Source organism: Gymnoscopelus microlampas (assembly GCF_963454915.1).
Source record: "Gymnoscopelus microlampas genome assembly, chromosome: 11".
NCBI lineage: Eukaryota > Metazoa > Chordata > Actinopteri > Myctophiformes > Myctophidae > Gymnoscopelus > Gymnoscopelus microlampas.
In genome coordinates, this window is record NC_139948.1 from 16,383,742 (window position 1) to 16,399,582 (window position 15,841).

At 39.3% G+C, this 15,841-nt stretch overlaps 1 protein-coding gene across 1 annotated transcript in view; it reads right to left on the bottom strand.

The window, feature by feature from the left end:
- grb2b (growth factor receptor-bound protein 2b) overlaps window positions 1-10,399 on the bottom strand; it is a 47,049-nt gene extending 36,650 nt beyond the window's left edge. Inside the window, exons 1-2 of the mRNA XM_084072152.1 lie at window positions 10,240-10,399; window positions 6,724-6,977 (exon numbers count right to left, since the gene is read on the bottom strand). Of these exons, the coding sequence (XP_083928278.1) occupies window positions 6,724-6,801 (78 nt within the window). The 5' untranslated portion in view covers window positions 6,802-6,977; window positions 10,240-10,399. The remainder of the gene's footprint in view (window positions 1-6,723; window positions 6,978-10,239) is intronic.
- Between the last annotated feature and the right edge of the window lie 5,442 nt (window positions 10,400-15,841).

Below are 15,841 nucleotides of genomic sequence, written 5' to 3' on the forward strand. Positions count from 1 at the left end.
TGGACTTGGTGGCATGCTGCAAACTGGAGTTATAGCTGTTTAACATCCCGTGCTCATCCCGTGCTCAAACGGGCGGACAGACATAACATACGCTGGGGGTCCCTGGGCCCCGCTTTGATAACTTCAGCAATTCATGCGCGTCCCTATTGGTGGTCTAAGTCCACATACCAAAGGTGGAGTTGGTGGCATGCTGCAAACTGGAGTTATAGCTGTAGAAAATCCCGTGCTCATCCCGGGCTCAAACGGGCGGACGGACATAACATGTGCTGGGGGTCCCTGGACCCTGCTTGGAGAACTTCAGTGATTCATGCGCGTCCCTATTGGTGGTCTAAGTTCACATACCAAAGGTGGAGTTGGTGGCATGCTGCAAAGTGGAGTTATAGCTGTTTAAAATCCCGTGCTCATCCCGTGCTCAAACGGGCGGACGGACATAACATATGGGGGGGGGGTCCCTGGACCCTGCTTTGATAACTTCAGCAATTCATGCTCGTCCCTATTGGTGGTCTAAGTCCACATATCAAATTAGGACTTGGTGGCATGCTGCGAACTGGAGTTATAGCTGTTTGAAATCCCGTGCTCTAAACGGGCGGACGGACATAACATACGCTGGGGGTCCTGGACCCCTCTTTGATAAGTGGCACGTGTGGCCAAAGTGAGGAGAGATGGCATAGGCAATGTCCAAGTCTGTGTGTGTGTGTGTGTGTGTGTGTGTGTGTGTGTGTGTGTGTGTGTGTGTGTGTGTGTGTGTGTGTGTGTGTGTGTGTGTGTGTGTGTGTGTTTGTATGTGTTGCTTGTGTGCCGTGCGCATCCCAGGCTCAAACGTACATACGGACAAAGTCAAGTGTAGAGCGGTTGGCACCGCTAAAAAAAAAAAGCTGGCAGCCAATGTTTTAATAAAATGTTGCTTTTAACAAGCAAAATAGGCAAATACAAGACAATTAAGTATTACCATCAGTGATTTGCTACAGACACTGGTCGGTTTTTAAAAGAAGATTTGTGTGAGTACTTTGATTTTAATGCGAAAACATTGCCATGGAGAAATCACATCCAATATAAACACCTGGATGTGAATCGCCTATGTTACCTAAAAAATGCCGGTTAAACGTCAGTGATATTCATCACTGGGCACACCCCTAGTCAGTATCAGTCAAAATATGAAATATTTGGCTATGTACATGTACATACAGAATATATAAAGACAGAGGCGAATGAAAATGAGTCAGTTTAAATAGCTTAACAGGCAACCCGTTGAATAAGCCTTAGTTCCTCATTTCAGATGCTTTGTCCAGAAATAACTTATTTGTGTTGAAATCTCTAGGGCTTTTGATAGAGGTTCAAGTAATGCACTTCATTGTGGCAGCTAGACATTATAAACAGGAACTAGTCCTAAATTAGTCAATTTGGTCTGACATTATTGGTTCTGCTATCATTACTGTAAAAATTATTGACGTGATTTTCACGTAATTAATGGAAATGTGAACATAATCTTCCCTCTCAGCACACAGTCTGTGCCCTTAAACACACACTCACAGAACAGAACAGAAATAACTAAAAGTGTGGTTACATTTTACTCAGGTCGATGATGACACGCTTTTTCACACTTAACACACGTAATACAACTCTTGCCAGTAAGGGGGGCATTCATTTATGAGTAATCTATCAAAACATCTGGGGAGGATGCATATACGTATGTACATCTACAGTAATGTAAAGGTTTTAACAAATTTGCTTCCTCCAAGGAGCTACTTCCCAAGGCTGCTGAATGGAAGACAAAATCTTATCTAAGACGACAAAGGAAAAGTAACTTTGGAGTGTGTCTTGTTTATCTCAGCTTCTACACACGAGAATACATCTTATTTTCATATGCGACCCGAGTTTGAATCTGTCTCCAGTTGCGTCTCGCATATCCCTTGCCCGCTCTCTCTTTCTACCACTTTCTCACTACACTGTCCTGTATAGTAAAAATGCTGGGGGGAAAAACTCAATTACAGAAAATGTTCAGTGTCCTTAAAGAGACAAATTCTCAAATTCTGGGGCATTTCCCATTAACACCTGAGGCCAATTCTACAAATGTCTACAATACTACAAACAGTTTTCTGAAAAACATGTGTGTTGCTCAAACTTTTTCATGTCAAGGACCCTCAAAATGTATTTTGCCGTGGACTCATCTGAAAATATGTAAAACGATTTTTTTTAAAGACACAGATGCTTCCCCAGTTTGAATGTCTTTCTGAGTCTGAACTTCCAAAATCTGCTTTAAGGTTGAAGTAAGTTGTGTGAAGCTGTGAAAGTTAGGGGAAATTACTCTTCTCCGATATGCAAATTTAATAGGTCCTACTCATATTGAGCTCAGTGTTTTCCTGAGGTGACACACTCTCGCCCTCAGTTTCACCCCCCCCCCCCCCCCCGCCCAACACCACCACCAAATCACTTATTCAGAGATCATAAAAAAAAACATTTACTGGCATATAATCAGAGACAAACACAGTTGACTTATCTAGGTCAGCATACAATGAATCTTAATGTCGAATGTCTAAAATAACTTCTCTCATCAAGACCTGGCTACTGCACCTCATTTAGTACAGACTACAGAAGGAAGAGGGAATGAGTGAAAAAGGCTCTCAACTTGGCAATATAAATTTGTATATAGCGCACTAAAGTCTGACATCACTGCCCCTAGAGGGTGCTATGCCTAGGTCACAGCGTTTTTTTTTGTATTGGAATTCCCATTGACAAATCTTAGATTGTATCATATAAGTACTTATTTATCCTAAGAGTAAGATTCTTGTTTTTTTTCTCCAAACACAGACGTTATAAGATGTAACTCAATATCACAAATGACAGAGTCACATACCTGATAAAATCTCCATGGTGGTTTGTTTATTATTGAAACACAGTTCTTATATGACGCGATCTAAAAGCCAAACCTCACCAATGCAACTAGTCGCAACTTCTTGCAACAAAACAGTTTTAAGGTCAACCGCACCAATGAAACTCTTTGCAACTGCCATTGGGGATAATGGTTGCAAGTAGTTGCAAGTAGTTGCATGTTGCAAGGAGTTGCATGGCGAATCACTGGTGTGGACTGTGGAGTGGGCTTTAGATTCCCCTATGGGAATTCCAATACAAAAAAATAACGCTGTGACCCAGGGGTAGTGGGAGTGACGTCAGGACTTTGGTACTCTATTACAACAGCTAATATAAGCTGCTATCAGTAGGCACTAGGCAGTGACCTACTTAAACATATATATATTATAATAATTAACACTTAGTTGAGGTGATTTAAATTACACTGAAGGGGAAGACCCTTAGGCTACACGATTTCTAGATACCCATGCAATAAGAACATTTTTTGTCTTTTGGCTAATGTCTGCATTCCATGAATCTAATATTCTCTTCTCTCTCTGATCCCCTCTCCGATGATGCTAGGGACCGTGGCGGGCAGCATGTGGTAGTCGTGCCTCAGGCTTGCACAATTCCAGCAGGAAACTGTATGAGCCGGGCTGCCGTCCTAAAGCACTGCCATCTAGCTATTGGCCTCGCTATTCCTCTTGATTAATATTCATGCAGAACTCTGCTAGCGCTGCTTGCGAGATGCTTGGAGGCGGTTGGCGTGAGATCATGACGGCCTGAGTGCCACATGCCGCTCTGAGGGCGAGAACCTACAATCTGTGGGCAAGGAGGGTGCTGAAACTGTGGAGAGGAGCACCAGCCGTTACTAGTAGTAACTAGAAGCTCTAGTCATGCTATAATGTAATCTGGTCCTACCTTCTGCAAATAACTGCGGGCCTAGAGGTAGGAGATTATTTTCGAGCTTGAGTTTGGAAATTTCACGTATCACAAAAAATGAGATTAGTGACAGCTGTGCTGAGGTTGCGTGCACCATAACAATGTTCTCTCCACCTGCTTGTCAGAGTTAACGCACCAGTTGCCCATGAAAACAAACTACTGTTGTGATCAAAACAGAATGTCAGGTTACACTGAAAACATGCTGGGTTCAGATTTGAGTGGTGCCTCAGTTATGCTTACAATGCTTCCACTACAAAAAGGGCTTTTTATGTAGTACTCAGCCTCGAGAGAAATCATTCAGGTAAACAACTGCTGTAGGCAGCACAAGTATGTATCTGAAAGGCAACAAAAAAGTATCAATCTATGAAGTCAAGCATTGTCAAAAGATGTTTAAACGTAGTGAATTCAGCTCCCAGAAATCATGAGAAATACAAGGGTTTTATCACCATGTTATGCAGACTAACCCTCCTCTCTCAAAACACACTCTGAGATTAAACAGAGATCATCAGGATTGTATTTGCATAAATCCAAACATGTACACTTCTGTACATAAGCCTGTGTACCCTTCTACTATCTTGTCATCTCATTAAGCTCTAAGGACGACTCAAACCCTTTTCAGGCGACAAGAAAGACAGTGAGCCTTTGAATGTCATGCCGGAGGACCCACATCAACTTGAGGTTTCAATGAAAGATTAAAGAGGGCCCCTTAATGATGGCTCATGAGGAAATTAAACTCTTACATCTTTACAACTCTTACACACTTCAGATTGCTGCTCTGCTTCATTTAAGGGATGTGTGTGTGTGTGTGTGTGTGTGTGTGTGTGTGTGTGTGTGTGTGTGTGTGTGTGTGTGTGTGTGTGTGTGTGTGCGCGTGTGTGAGAAAGAAAGGAGACAGCAGGGGATGAGAGATGGACAGAAACTGTAGTAGCCTACAGTTTTATTATTGATTTTAACGATCAGATTATGTAGGTAAGCTATGAGGTCTAATGTATGCATTTCTGTGCCTACAGAACAGATGTCACCTATTGTACGTTCTATGCACTATTCCTTGGAAAGACAGAATACACGAGGGACAAAGATTCAAAGTTCATCATAATAATGATAATATGAAAACGGTAATTTAGGCTTCACAGAAATAGATAGATAGGAACTACTACACAATATGGAAAGGGAAAGAATAATAGAGAATAGAACAAATAACAACAAATAAGAGAAAGGGAAAGTATAGACGTCTGCGCCAGTATGGTGTTTTTGAAAGAGTGGGATTCCCTTTGCGTTTTAAGTCTGATTTATATTACATACAACCGAAAATAGCGATCTACAAGCTCACAATGCATCGCCATAGAGCATACATGGGTAACTGGCAGCCTGGGGGGGCGGGGGCCACGTGCGGCCCCCACCTTCACTTAACTCATTCCCTGCCTAGAACGACTAAAACGACTTCTGTCCATAAGCCATGCCTGCCTAGAACGACTAAAACGACTTTTTAAAAAATTAAAAAAATAAAAAATATTTTTTTTTAATTTTTTTTTTTTTTTAGATTTTTTTTTTTTTTTTTGACCCAAAGACCAAGGAGATATGATTTTTCGAAGATATAGACTCCCATCCACTTCCTTGTTAACTTAAAACTTAAAAATTCTGTATCTCGGCTCCTGAGTACTTTTTTTTTTTCAATGAAAAATATGGCAGTGTTCAAACGCGGCCAGAAATAATTCTGGCAGTGAATGAGTTAATGCGGCCTGCAGGTTAATATCGGAATACTAATCTATTATTGATTTCAGCTGTTACAATTCCAAACATGCAAACATGACCCGCTTTAATTACTATACATCTATATTAGTAGCTTAATGACTAGTATGAAAATGTTATTGTCTTTTTTTGTCCAATGTATTTGTATTTAAGTTCAAAAAGTTAATATAAGTATATCTAAATGCATTCGAAAGTTAAAAAAAAACTTTTCAGGATTCCAATTCAAAAATAGCAAAAAATAATTCAGGATTCCAATAAAAAAAAAGAGCAAAAATAGCAAGCTCAAAACGTGTTTAGAGCTTGTAGATCTGCTATTTTTTCATTTCTTTTTGCTATTTTTGCTACTTTTGTGTGACATAGAATGACGAAGTAGGGCATTTCATTACGAAAAAAAGTTAAAATACGTTGATTAGAGGTTTCTGCCCGACAGTATATGTAATGTGGCCCTCTGGAGTGAGTGTGGAAATATAGTGGCCCTCTCCATCATCAAAGTTATCCTCCCCTGCCATAGAGCATAGTGTACATAAACATAGCCAGTGGAGAGGGAACGGGGGCTCGTTGCCTGTAGAGAGGCAGGCAACCAGAGACTGGAGAGAGGGAGAGACATCTGTGTCTATAGGCTATACACAGATGTAGCCAGCAAGATTCATAGCATTTAGGCCATTTCATTCAATGGACTGCACAAAATTACCTATCTATTACAAAGCAAAGACATAGCCCAAATGCGTAAAATAGAATATTTTCAAAGATAATAGATTCATACCACTTAGAAAGGTTACATTAAAGAACAAATCTGCTTAAATGAGATTTATTTCTGGACACTTATTTGCCGGAAAAGAGGCCCTGAGATATGTTTCCGAGATGGGGGGGCCAAAATCTTAATCAAAAGGAGCAGTAATCGTTGCAACTTGATCTTTTCATCTTTGTTGAATTCAGAGAACAGCTTAATGATGCCTATGATTTGAATTTATCATTAGATTAACCAGGGGACTTTCATGATGCATTGAGGCCCCACAGCATAGTACATTGCTGCTTTCATGCAAGTCATTAATCCAGGAGACGTATTTCAAGTAAAATACAGAAGTGCAGCCATGCAATCCCACAGGATCTATTTCACCATCAGACAATCATGATGAGCAATCAGCACATGTCATAAGATCAGATGAGGAAAAAGTTGACATTTACCTTGAGGATTTCCCCGCGTTTAAAACTAAGTTCATCATCAGCAGTGGCTTTGAAATCGTATTTGGCAATGGCCTCCATCGTTCTGGTATCTCGGAAACCTGTTTGGCTATAGTTGTGTGTTTGAAGGGCTGACTCAAAAGTAAAAACACAGATCCAGAATTCTGTGGCCGGTCGCTTCTCTCCGAGTCTCTCCTCCCGTCTATGACCCGATCCCGTCACAGCTTGGTCCTCACATAAAGGTCACAGTAAGGTACCTGCAAACAACAGCAATGTGTCATTCAACCAGCAGAATTAAAAAGCATAAACCGTCCACATCAGCACTGTTGACCACTTTCAACTTGATGTCCCTATTTTGGGCATGTCATTATAGGTGACAATTGTTGGGGGGAAAATATATAGCGAAGAGTAGACAAACAATGATCAACAAGCTCACAATGCATTGCAACACATTGTAAACTTGTAGATTGGCTATTTTCTAAATGTATTACAATAAATTACAGGATAAGCTATGCCTGAAGTTGTGCTGAAATGATTACTCAGCTAAACATTGTACTATATATTTTATTCAAGTATCTCCACAAGTGGTCACTAAAAAGGAAATGGTCTGGTCATGGTAAATGCATTGGTGTACTTTACTACTTAACTGACGCTTATTGTAACATATGTCATAAAAATAAAACTGAGAAGGGTCCTTGGCTGACATACTAACATTAAGGACAAGTAAACAGTGTGCTTGATGGCATTATCTCTAGCATAAAACGGTCACGCAAAAGCAGGAAAAGCTTCAACAAGTTCAAGTACAATTGCTATTTTCAATCCACATATTAAGACTCTACAGAAACTAATGCCAAGAACACTGACATCTGACATCTTAAACCTGATTTGGCAATGAAGACATTATATTCAAGACATGCACTGGTCTGGGCAAATTAGGGCAGGTCACCCTGGCCTGGACAGTTGGCCACATCATCATAGAGTGTGCAGAGGTTTAGGATTCATGTCTCCTGATCAAGCCTTGAACCAGTCGGAGCCATCACGATTATATCAAACATGTTTGACTTTTACGACTGGAATGTGGACAAATCTGAACGTGATCCAGTAGTTTGTGATGCCTAATCCTTGCTTTTTGGCAAGTGTGTGTGCCTCTATGGCATGATTGTAAACAACTGTAATCTGTGAAAGTCAGTCATTAAATGTGGGATGTCAAGGCTTCCCAGTTTCAAAATGTCTTCGAGTAACGAAAACAAAAAATGTTTACATCTTAATCACACAGCTACTAATGTGGCTTATTCGGCTGCTGGTAAACTACAAGGGGTCACAGCTAGTCACCTATTGTTGTACTTCACAGGACACCAGATGTTTTTACAAACAACTCACAGAAACATAGGATATTTTACCATTCATTCTTTCCGATTCAAAGTCATTGAGGGGTCTGACCGTTGCTTTGGACATTTTGGTAGAAGGCATGCCTTTTGGTGCATGGAAAACACATTGGCCTACTTCCTTAAATTACAGCTTTGGGGGGTATTTTAGTGTGTCTAAAAAATAAGGATGTAGAAAAAAACGTATAAACTGGTCATGAGGGCTGTATTTTCCATTGATAAGCATGTCTTAGATGGACCAAGAGCCTAAGCCTTATCCAAAGCAAACAAAGGAAATGTTTCTATTCTCAGTGACAATTATGTAGTATTATTTAGTAAATATTTTAGTAGTTTGAACCAGGCAGGTGATAATGAACTTTTTACTCTCTTTGCTGTGGGTGTATATACAGGACTAAAGAAACTGATGCAATTTGCCACAATGTTAAATATTGGACATGGGGTTGAGGGAATTTATACTACGGGTGGACACAACCTGTCTCACAGATAGTATCGCCTGCCCTATTTGACAGTTCATCAGCTAGCCCAGCTGGAAGTTGTAACCTCACAAAACAAGCACAGCCACCATCAATAAAATGACTTACTGATTTAAATGGACACAGCTAGCTCATTACATTAGCTGAAGTTATTCTAAGGTGCCTAATGACTTCAAAATATTCCCAACAACAGGGGGGGGAAACAGCAATAATTTCAATTTAATACGAAAATAACTTAGCTCAATTTGTAGAAAATGTACAAAACTGTGCTTTAAAGGAAGCTTTCAGTTCCTGGTCCTAGTAAGCAGCCAGACTCCATACAAAGTAAACTTGAATCAGTTATTTACAGTAGATAGATCGATCATTATTGAGCAACATGAGGAAAATGCAGGTGTCTATAATGACACCTGCATGTTCCTGTGGTGCTCAATAATTGTCACGTAGTAGGCATGACCAAAACAAGACAGGTGTATTATACTGGTAAAAGAAAGGGTCATTCTAGAGCCTACAGCCATGTTGCTCAAGAAGTGGTTAATAGTCAAATATGACAATGACTGGAAACCCTGTTTCAACGACATCACAGCTATCGCAGGTTTTGTTTATTTCAACACAAAACAAAATTGACATCTTATCTGGTGGTTCTGACATTGTAACACATGTAGTACTGCTACAATAATAGAGACGTATAAGGCATCTAGAATTCTCATGAATGATCTCAACTTTACAGTTATCTTACGCATGTGTGTTCTTCTTTTTGGCAGGCGACACCGTTGTACTACGGAATATATAAATAAAGCTTAACCAGCTGCAGGCTTATCGTCATCAATCTCGTCTCGCGACCCTTTCGCTCAACAAAAACGACGTATTTTCAAACGTAAAGAAAGTGTCGATGTGACTTTTACCCCCATTTCTAAATACGAGAATTTGTGTCGATTAAAAACGGTCGCTCGACGACGTATAAATTAAGACCCAAAAGATTGCCGAGCTGTCTTCTAGGATTGGGTTAATATTACAACCACATTTTTTTTAAATATATTTTTTAAGTTGAACAGCAAGAATACACAAGTTGAGTGTAATTACAGTCCTACTGTTTTACTGGCAAGTTTCCAGTTAGCAAGTAACAGAAAAGAAGAAAACACTTTTCCACAACGCAGCAGCAGCAGGCTGTTGTTAGCCTTGCTAACAGCTTGATAGCAGTGTTGCCATGTCGGCTTATTGTAAGCGACTTTAGGCTTCTTTTTCTGTTAAGTTGCTAATAATTATTGGTGGTTACGTTTTTTTGGGCTTGTTTACAAATTGTACTTGCTTCCAAATTCTGTAATTATTGTTTAAACCGGTGGTTCTCATAAATGTTGTGTGCCAGGGAGCATTTGTGTTGTTAGAATGTTTCAAAAATATTCAAAATATCCCACATTTTATTTCAAGATTTTAAAAAAAATAGTAGATCTACAAATAGCTCGCGACGCGTTGTGAGCTTGCATATAGGGTTAAAGTGCTCGTGTGACTTAGTCGCTTCTTTTTGGCTTGTTTTCCTAGACCTGGTTGCTTATTTCTATCACAAAATCTGGCAACACTGCTTGATAGCTACCTAACTTAGCCACCGTTAGCTCGCATCGTCAGAAGAGACAACAAGGTACAAGTTCTGTATCGAACAAACTCACCACTCCAGCATGTGTGGTTCAGATACCGCCTCTGTGCCGAACGGACGCTGTAGTGTTATTATTTATCCAGCCTTGGTATTATTATTGTGGAGAGGTAAGGAGACGCTGTGTGGCTTCGCTCTCTCCACCCGAACTGGGAGTCTCTCTCCTCTCAGCCTTAGCTGTGTCGTTAGCATTACGGTTAGCCGAGTCGTTTTCCGCTTCCTGTCAGAGCTGAACTCCTCCCTGTCGGCTGCGTCAAAGCCAGAGTTGGCAGGTTTTGGGAGAGAAACAAGCAACCAGGTCTATGAAAACGAGCCCAAAAGAAGCGACTAAACACACGAGCACTTAAACCATTCTATATTACACCGGCTATTTTCAAATAGCTGTTGTTAAAATGTTTTAAAAATGTAAAAGAAAATGTGGATTTTTTTTTAAATGACATTTTAACAACTCAAATCTTGTAGGGGGGTCCCTGCCCTGGTATAAAATGTTTTCAGATGGGGGTCCGCAGACAATATATTTCAATCAATCAATCAATCAATCACAACGTTGGAATTAATTAGGAAACAAGCCCAAATAAGCAAGGTCATTTTGAAAAACGCAACCTGCAACTATCAATATTTACAAGCAACTTTACAGAAAAATAAGCCCAAAGTTGCTTGTAATAAGCGGACATGACAACACTGGTCAAAGCCTATCTGCTCGGGCAAATACTGCGGCATGGTCATGCTGGACCTACAAAAGTCATTTGACACCGTAAATCACTCTATATTGATTGATAAGCTAAAAGCAATCGGTTTTGATAGCACACTGAATGAAATCCTATCTGCAGGGGAGAGAACAGGTGGTGGAGGTGAATGGAACCCTGTCCCCACTCCTCCCAGTGAGCTTTGGCGTTCCGCAAGGAACTAGGGCCTTTACTGTTCCTATATGTAAATGACATGACATCAGCTTGTGACTGCAATTTGTTCTTGTTTGCAGATGACTCTGCTCTGCTGGTCTCGGACAAGGACAATTTGCAGGTTGAAAAAGCCCTTAGCGCTGAACTCGGTGGAATCTGCACCTCGCTCGCTGATAACAAACTATCATTACACCTGAGTAAAACTGAATCCATTCTCTTTGGGTCCAAAATAAACCTCTGCAAGGCAGACGGCTTCACAATAAAAGTGAGTGACAATGTGATCACAAAAAAAGAGGAAATTACCTTTCTGGGTTGCATTTTAGAGGCAAATCTTTCCAGTGAAAAAATGTCAACAAAAGTAATTATAAAAGTCAACCAAAGAACAAGATTTTCTCATCCAATGTCACTTCGACTACGCATGCACCTCATGGTACCATAGCACCACAAAGGCCTTAAAAACAAGGCTCCAGACATCCCAAAACAAATTGGTCAGGCAACTGCTTGGCCTGACAACTCATTTAACCCCTGCTCACTTTGCTAGGGTGGGATGGCTCAGGGTAGAGGACAGAGTACAGCAACTTGCAATGGGCCTGATCTACAAGATACACTACACCACACATTTGTAAACAGGACAGTTGGCCACTCACCTACATTACATTGTTAGTCAAGAAGCAATGACCTCCACCTAGTTTACATTACAAATGAGTGTCAATGACCGGAGTCTGCTACTCATACAGATATTTTGATGCGGTGTGGTGTTGTGTGGTGTGGTGCTTAAGCTCCAGTGGAAAAGGGGCAATTTGGGCAAAGACACCCATGTACCTGTCAAACTACTTCAAAAACGTCAATGACGTCCACAATCACAACACCAGAGAGAGCTCCACAAATCACGTTCAACCCAGATTTGTCTCTAAAAGGATTACATTTGTTCTACTGCTATGCCACAAAAATGTGGAATGCCCTACCAACAGTCACACATTTCTTTTAATCCTTAGGCCTACTCTCCTTCAAAACCGCTCTAAAAGTGCTCTTACAGGTGGCTGCAATCATGAACTGCCCCCTGTAAAAAGTCAAAGCCCAACTGTAAAATGTGGTCTCTGATAAGCACTTTTGTTGGAATGGATTGACAATTGACAACAAATTAAGAGAAGGTCGATAATATAAATGTTGTCTAGGCTTATACTATAATCTTTGTAAAGTCATCACTATTTTTAAGTTGTTATGTCCATGTTATAAAGGTAGAGTAATATTAAACATTTTTTTATTTCCTGTTGTCTTATAAAATTATGTATGTAAAATAAATAAATAAATAGTACAGTACTGAAGTAATGTCTACTTAGTCCACCACTAGAAGTGCAAACTCAGAGTGGGCAGAAGTATTGATTCAAAACATGCAGGGTCAAAAGTAGCTGTGTGTATTTGATCAAATGTCACACTCATGTAGCCTATTTAAATGTGAACAAAAAACATCTGACCCAAAATATATATATTTTTTGCAGTTAGACTGTGTAATAATGTGCATCTTTTATTTTTTGCAAAAAAGAAATCACAGTTATAAAACAATTTTGCCAATATTTTTGTAGAATCCCACTAACTGCTTAATTATTCGATCTTCTATTCGATTACAGGTTTTCAAGAGACAACTTCAAATTTAAACCTAAACACATCTGTTGATCTTGTGTAACTATGTCAGTTGCCTAGCCATGCATTGCTCTCAATTAATGCATCATAATATTTCAAGTAAACAGGCCTATATAAATCAGCCAATAAACAAATATATGAATTGGCCACCACTTTATGAAAACATGTTTTCTTTTGTTTACAAAATATTCCAAATACATACTTTCTCATTATAATATGTTAGTAATAACATAATAAAAAAAGGCTTGTATTAGCCTATTTATGCCATTAAATTCTCATGCTCATAGTCAATAGCTACAGTATAGGCCTATGTGTCATTTAATTGTAAGTCCATTAACAGGAAGTCCTGAAGGTACTGAAGAAAAAAAAACATATTTTCTCTATGACTTATGGCACGTCTAGAGCAGTGGTGCCCAGATAACAAAAAAGTGACATTGTAAGGACTTTTAAAGACCTTTCTAATACCTAAAAGAAAAAAGGAGGAAAAAAAGAAAGAAAGGAAAAAAATCCATTCCTGCATCAAAAGTAATCAACAAACTATAAAAACTGGTCAAACATTGGCCAAATTGTCAAATAATAAAAGACAGAGGCAAACATTTAAAAAATAGCAGATCTACAAGCACACAACGCCTTGCGTTGCGAGGCGTTGTGAGCTTGTAGATCTGCTATTTATAATTTTCACGATATTTATCTGTGGAACCGAGTCAAACTTAATGTAATACCTTAACTCAAATATGATTATTTTGGGGGGTCATCAGTTCAAATATGATTATTTTAGGGGGTCGCGGCCTGAAAAGGTTCAGAACCACTGGTCTAGAGTACCAACTACACTAGGGTAGCCTGTACACCCCCCCCCCTTTTCTTAAATCAATGGGGGGCAGAATAGCCAACCTGTATTCCTGACCAAAGTGGCAGTGCAGTGGCATCATTCAATTACTTGCATCCTCAACTATAACCAAGGTGAAAAGTACGACACCTAGTGGAAAACAAAATACCGTGTAAACTGCAAACATAGTGGTCCTGATGAAGGACATTTTAGCCAAGGATGGAGATCCAGTGGTGTAAAGTAACTACAGTAAGTACATTTACTCAAGTACTGTACTAAGTACAGTTTTTAGGTATTTTTTACTGTACTGGAGTATTTCTAGTTTTCAGCACTTTTACTCCACTACGTCTCAGAGGCAAATATTGTACTTTTACTACAATGATTTGAAAACTTTAGTTACTAGTTACTTCGTAGATTTTGATTATTATTGAAAAACATACATTAACCACTTCAGCCCTTATACTTTGGGCTGTTTGAAAATAGCCGATCTACAAGCTCACAACGCATCGCATCGCGTTGTGAGCTTATAGATCTGCTATTTTCAAAAGATTTAAATACATTTGAAAACTTGTGAAATGGGACATTCAGCATAATGACTACTTTCTACTTTTGGTACTTCAAGCACATTTTGATGCCAATACTTTTGCACCTTTACTCAAGTAAATTTTGAATTCCGGACTTTTACAACTAACAGCTCGCAGTATTTCTACATTGCAGCATTGATACCTTTACTTAAGTAAAACATGTGAATACTTTTTCCACCACTGAAAACGTGTCTGACTCTGTGGACCAAACATAGGTGACAGGACACAACATTTGACAAGCAAGACAATTTACAATTTAGGCATTTTCAGATTTAAACATCACCTTTAGGCTAGTAGGGGATATGATATTGCCTAGGTTCAAATCCCGGGCGTTACACACCACATGTTGGTCGTCTGTGCTGGGCTGGAAAAAAGTAGGCTAGCCTACTTATAAGCCAACCTTGCAAAAAAGTTGGCCTTGGGTACCCATGCGTTTTTAGTTGTTTTGTAAAAAGAAAAGTAGGCAAAAAAAGTAGGGTATGTAAAAAGTCTTGAAATAGGCCTAGGCCTATCTGCAACTGTAGGCCTATACTTTATTACATAATTACGTAATCTTGTTATCCTATAATGCAAAATGAAAAAAATATATCTATATTTTTTTATAAAATGAAATCTCATATCATCATGGGATGATTATAGCAACTCATGTTGAAATGCATTTCGACATGTTGCCTTTGTGAAATGCTGTTTATTTTTTCTCTTCTCTTTTACATGATGATGTCGCTGCTATCGCCTGGCGATATTATATATATGTATTTATATATATATATATATATATATATATATATATATATATATATATATATATATATATATATATATATATATATAAAAGCACGTGTGCTGAGCCAGCCTGTGTGTGTGCATGTCTTTAAGTGGTGCATGTGTTGCACTGTCGCCTGTTTGTGTTTATTAGTGTAACTGGTTACATCTTTGTGTTGCAATCAGCTGCAGCTGTTGATGGCTTGATGAGTGCTAATACAGACATATGGACAAACACACTTGTTCACATGGTCACTTGTTGGAGCAGCTGGCACAGCTAAAAAAAACGAATTGTAGCCTATAACATAGCCTACTTATTTGATGGATAAATATTTTCTCTATGACTTATGGCGTCTAGAGTAGGCTACCAACTTAACTAGGGTAGCCTATTCTATATGAATACATTTTTCTTCTTTTTCCCCCTTTTCTTAAATCAATGGGGGGCAGAGTAGCCAACCTGTATTCCTGACCAAAATCAGTGGCAGTGGCATCGTTCAATTATGATCAGCTATTAACTTCCATCCTCAAATAGAACCACGGTGAAAACATTGAAAAGTACGACACCTAGTGGAAAACAAAATACTGTGCAAACTGCAAACATAGCGGTCCTGATGAAGAACATTTTAGCCAAGGATGGAGAAATAAAACGAGTCTAAATAACGAGTACAGGAAACAACATTTGACAATCAATACATTTTCAATTTAGGCATTTTCAGATTTAAACCCCTTTTGGCTAGTAATGGATAAGATATTGGCTTTCCACGCGGGAGACCAGGGTTCGACTCCCGGGCGTTACACACATGCTCCTGTGTCCACATGTTGCATGGTGAATTACAGTAGGCTACTTGAGTAAATGTACTTAGTTACTTTCCACCACTGCTCCTTTATATGTGCTCCAATGCGGGC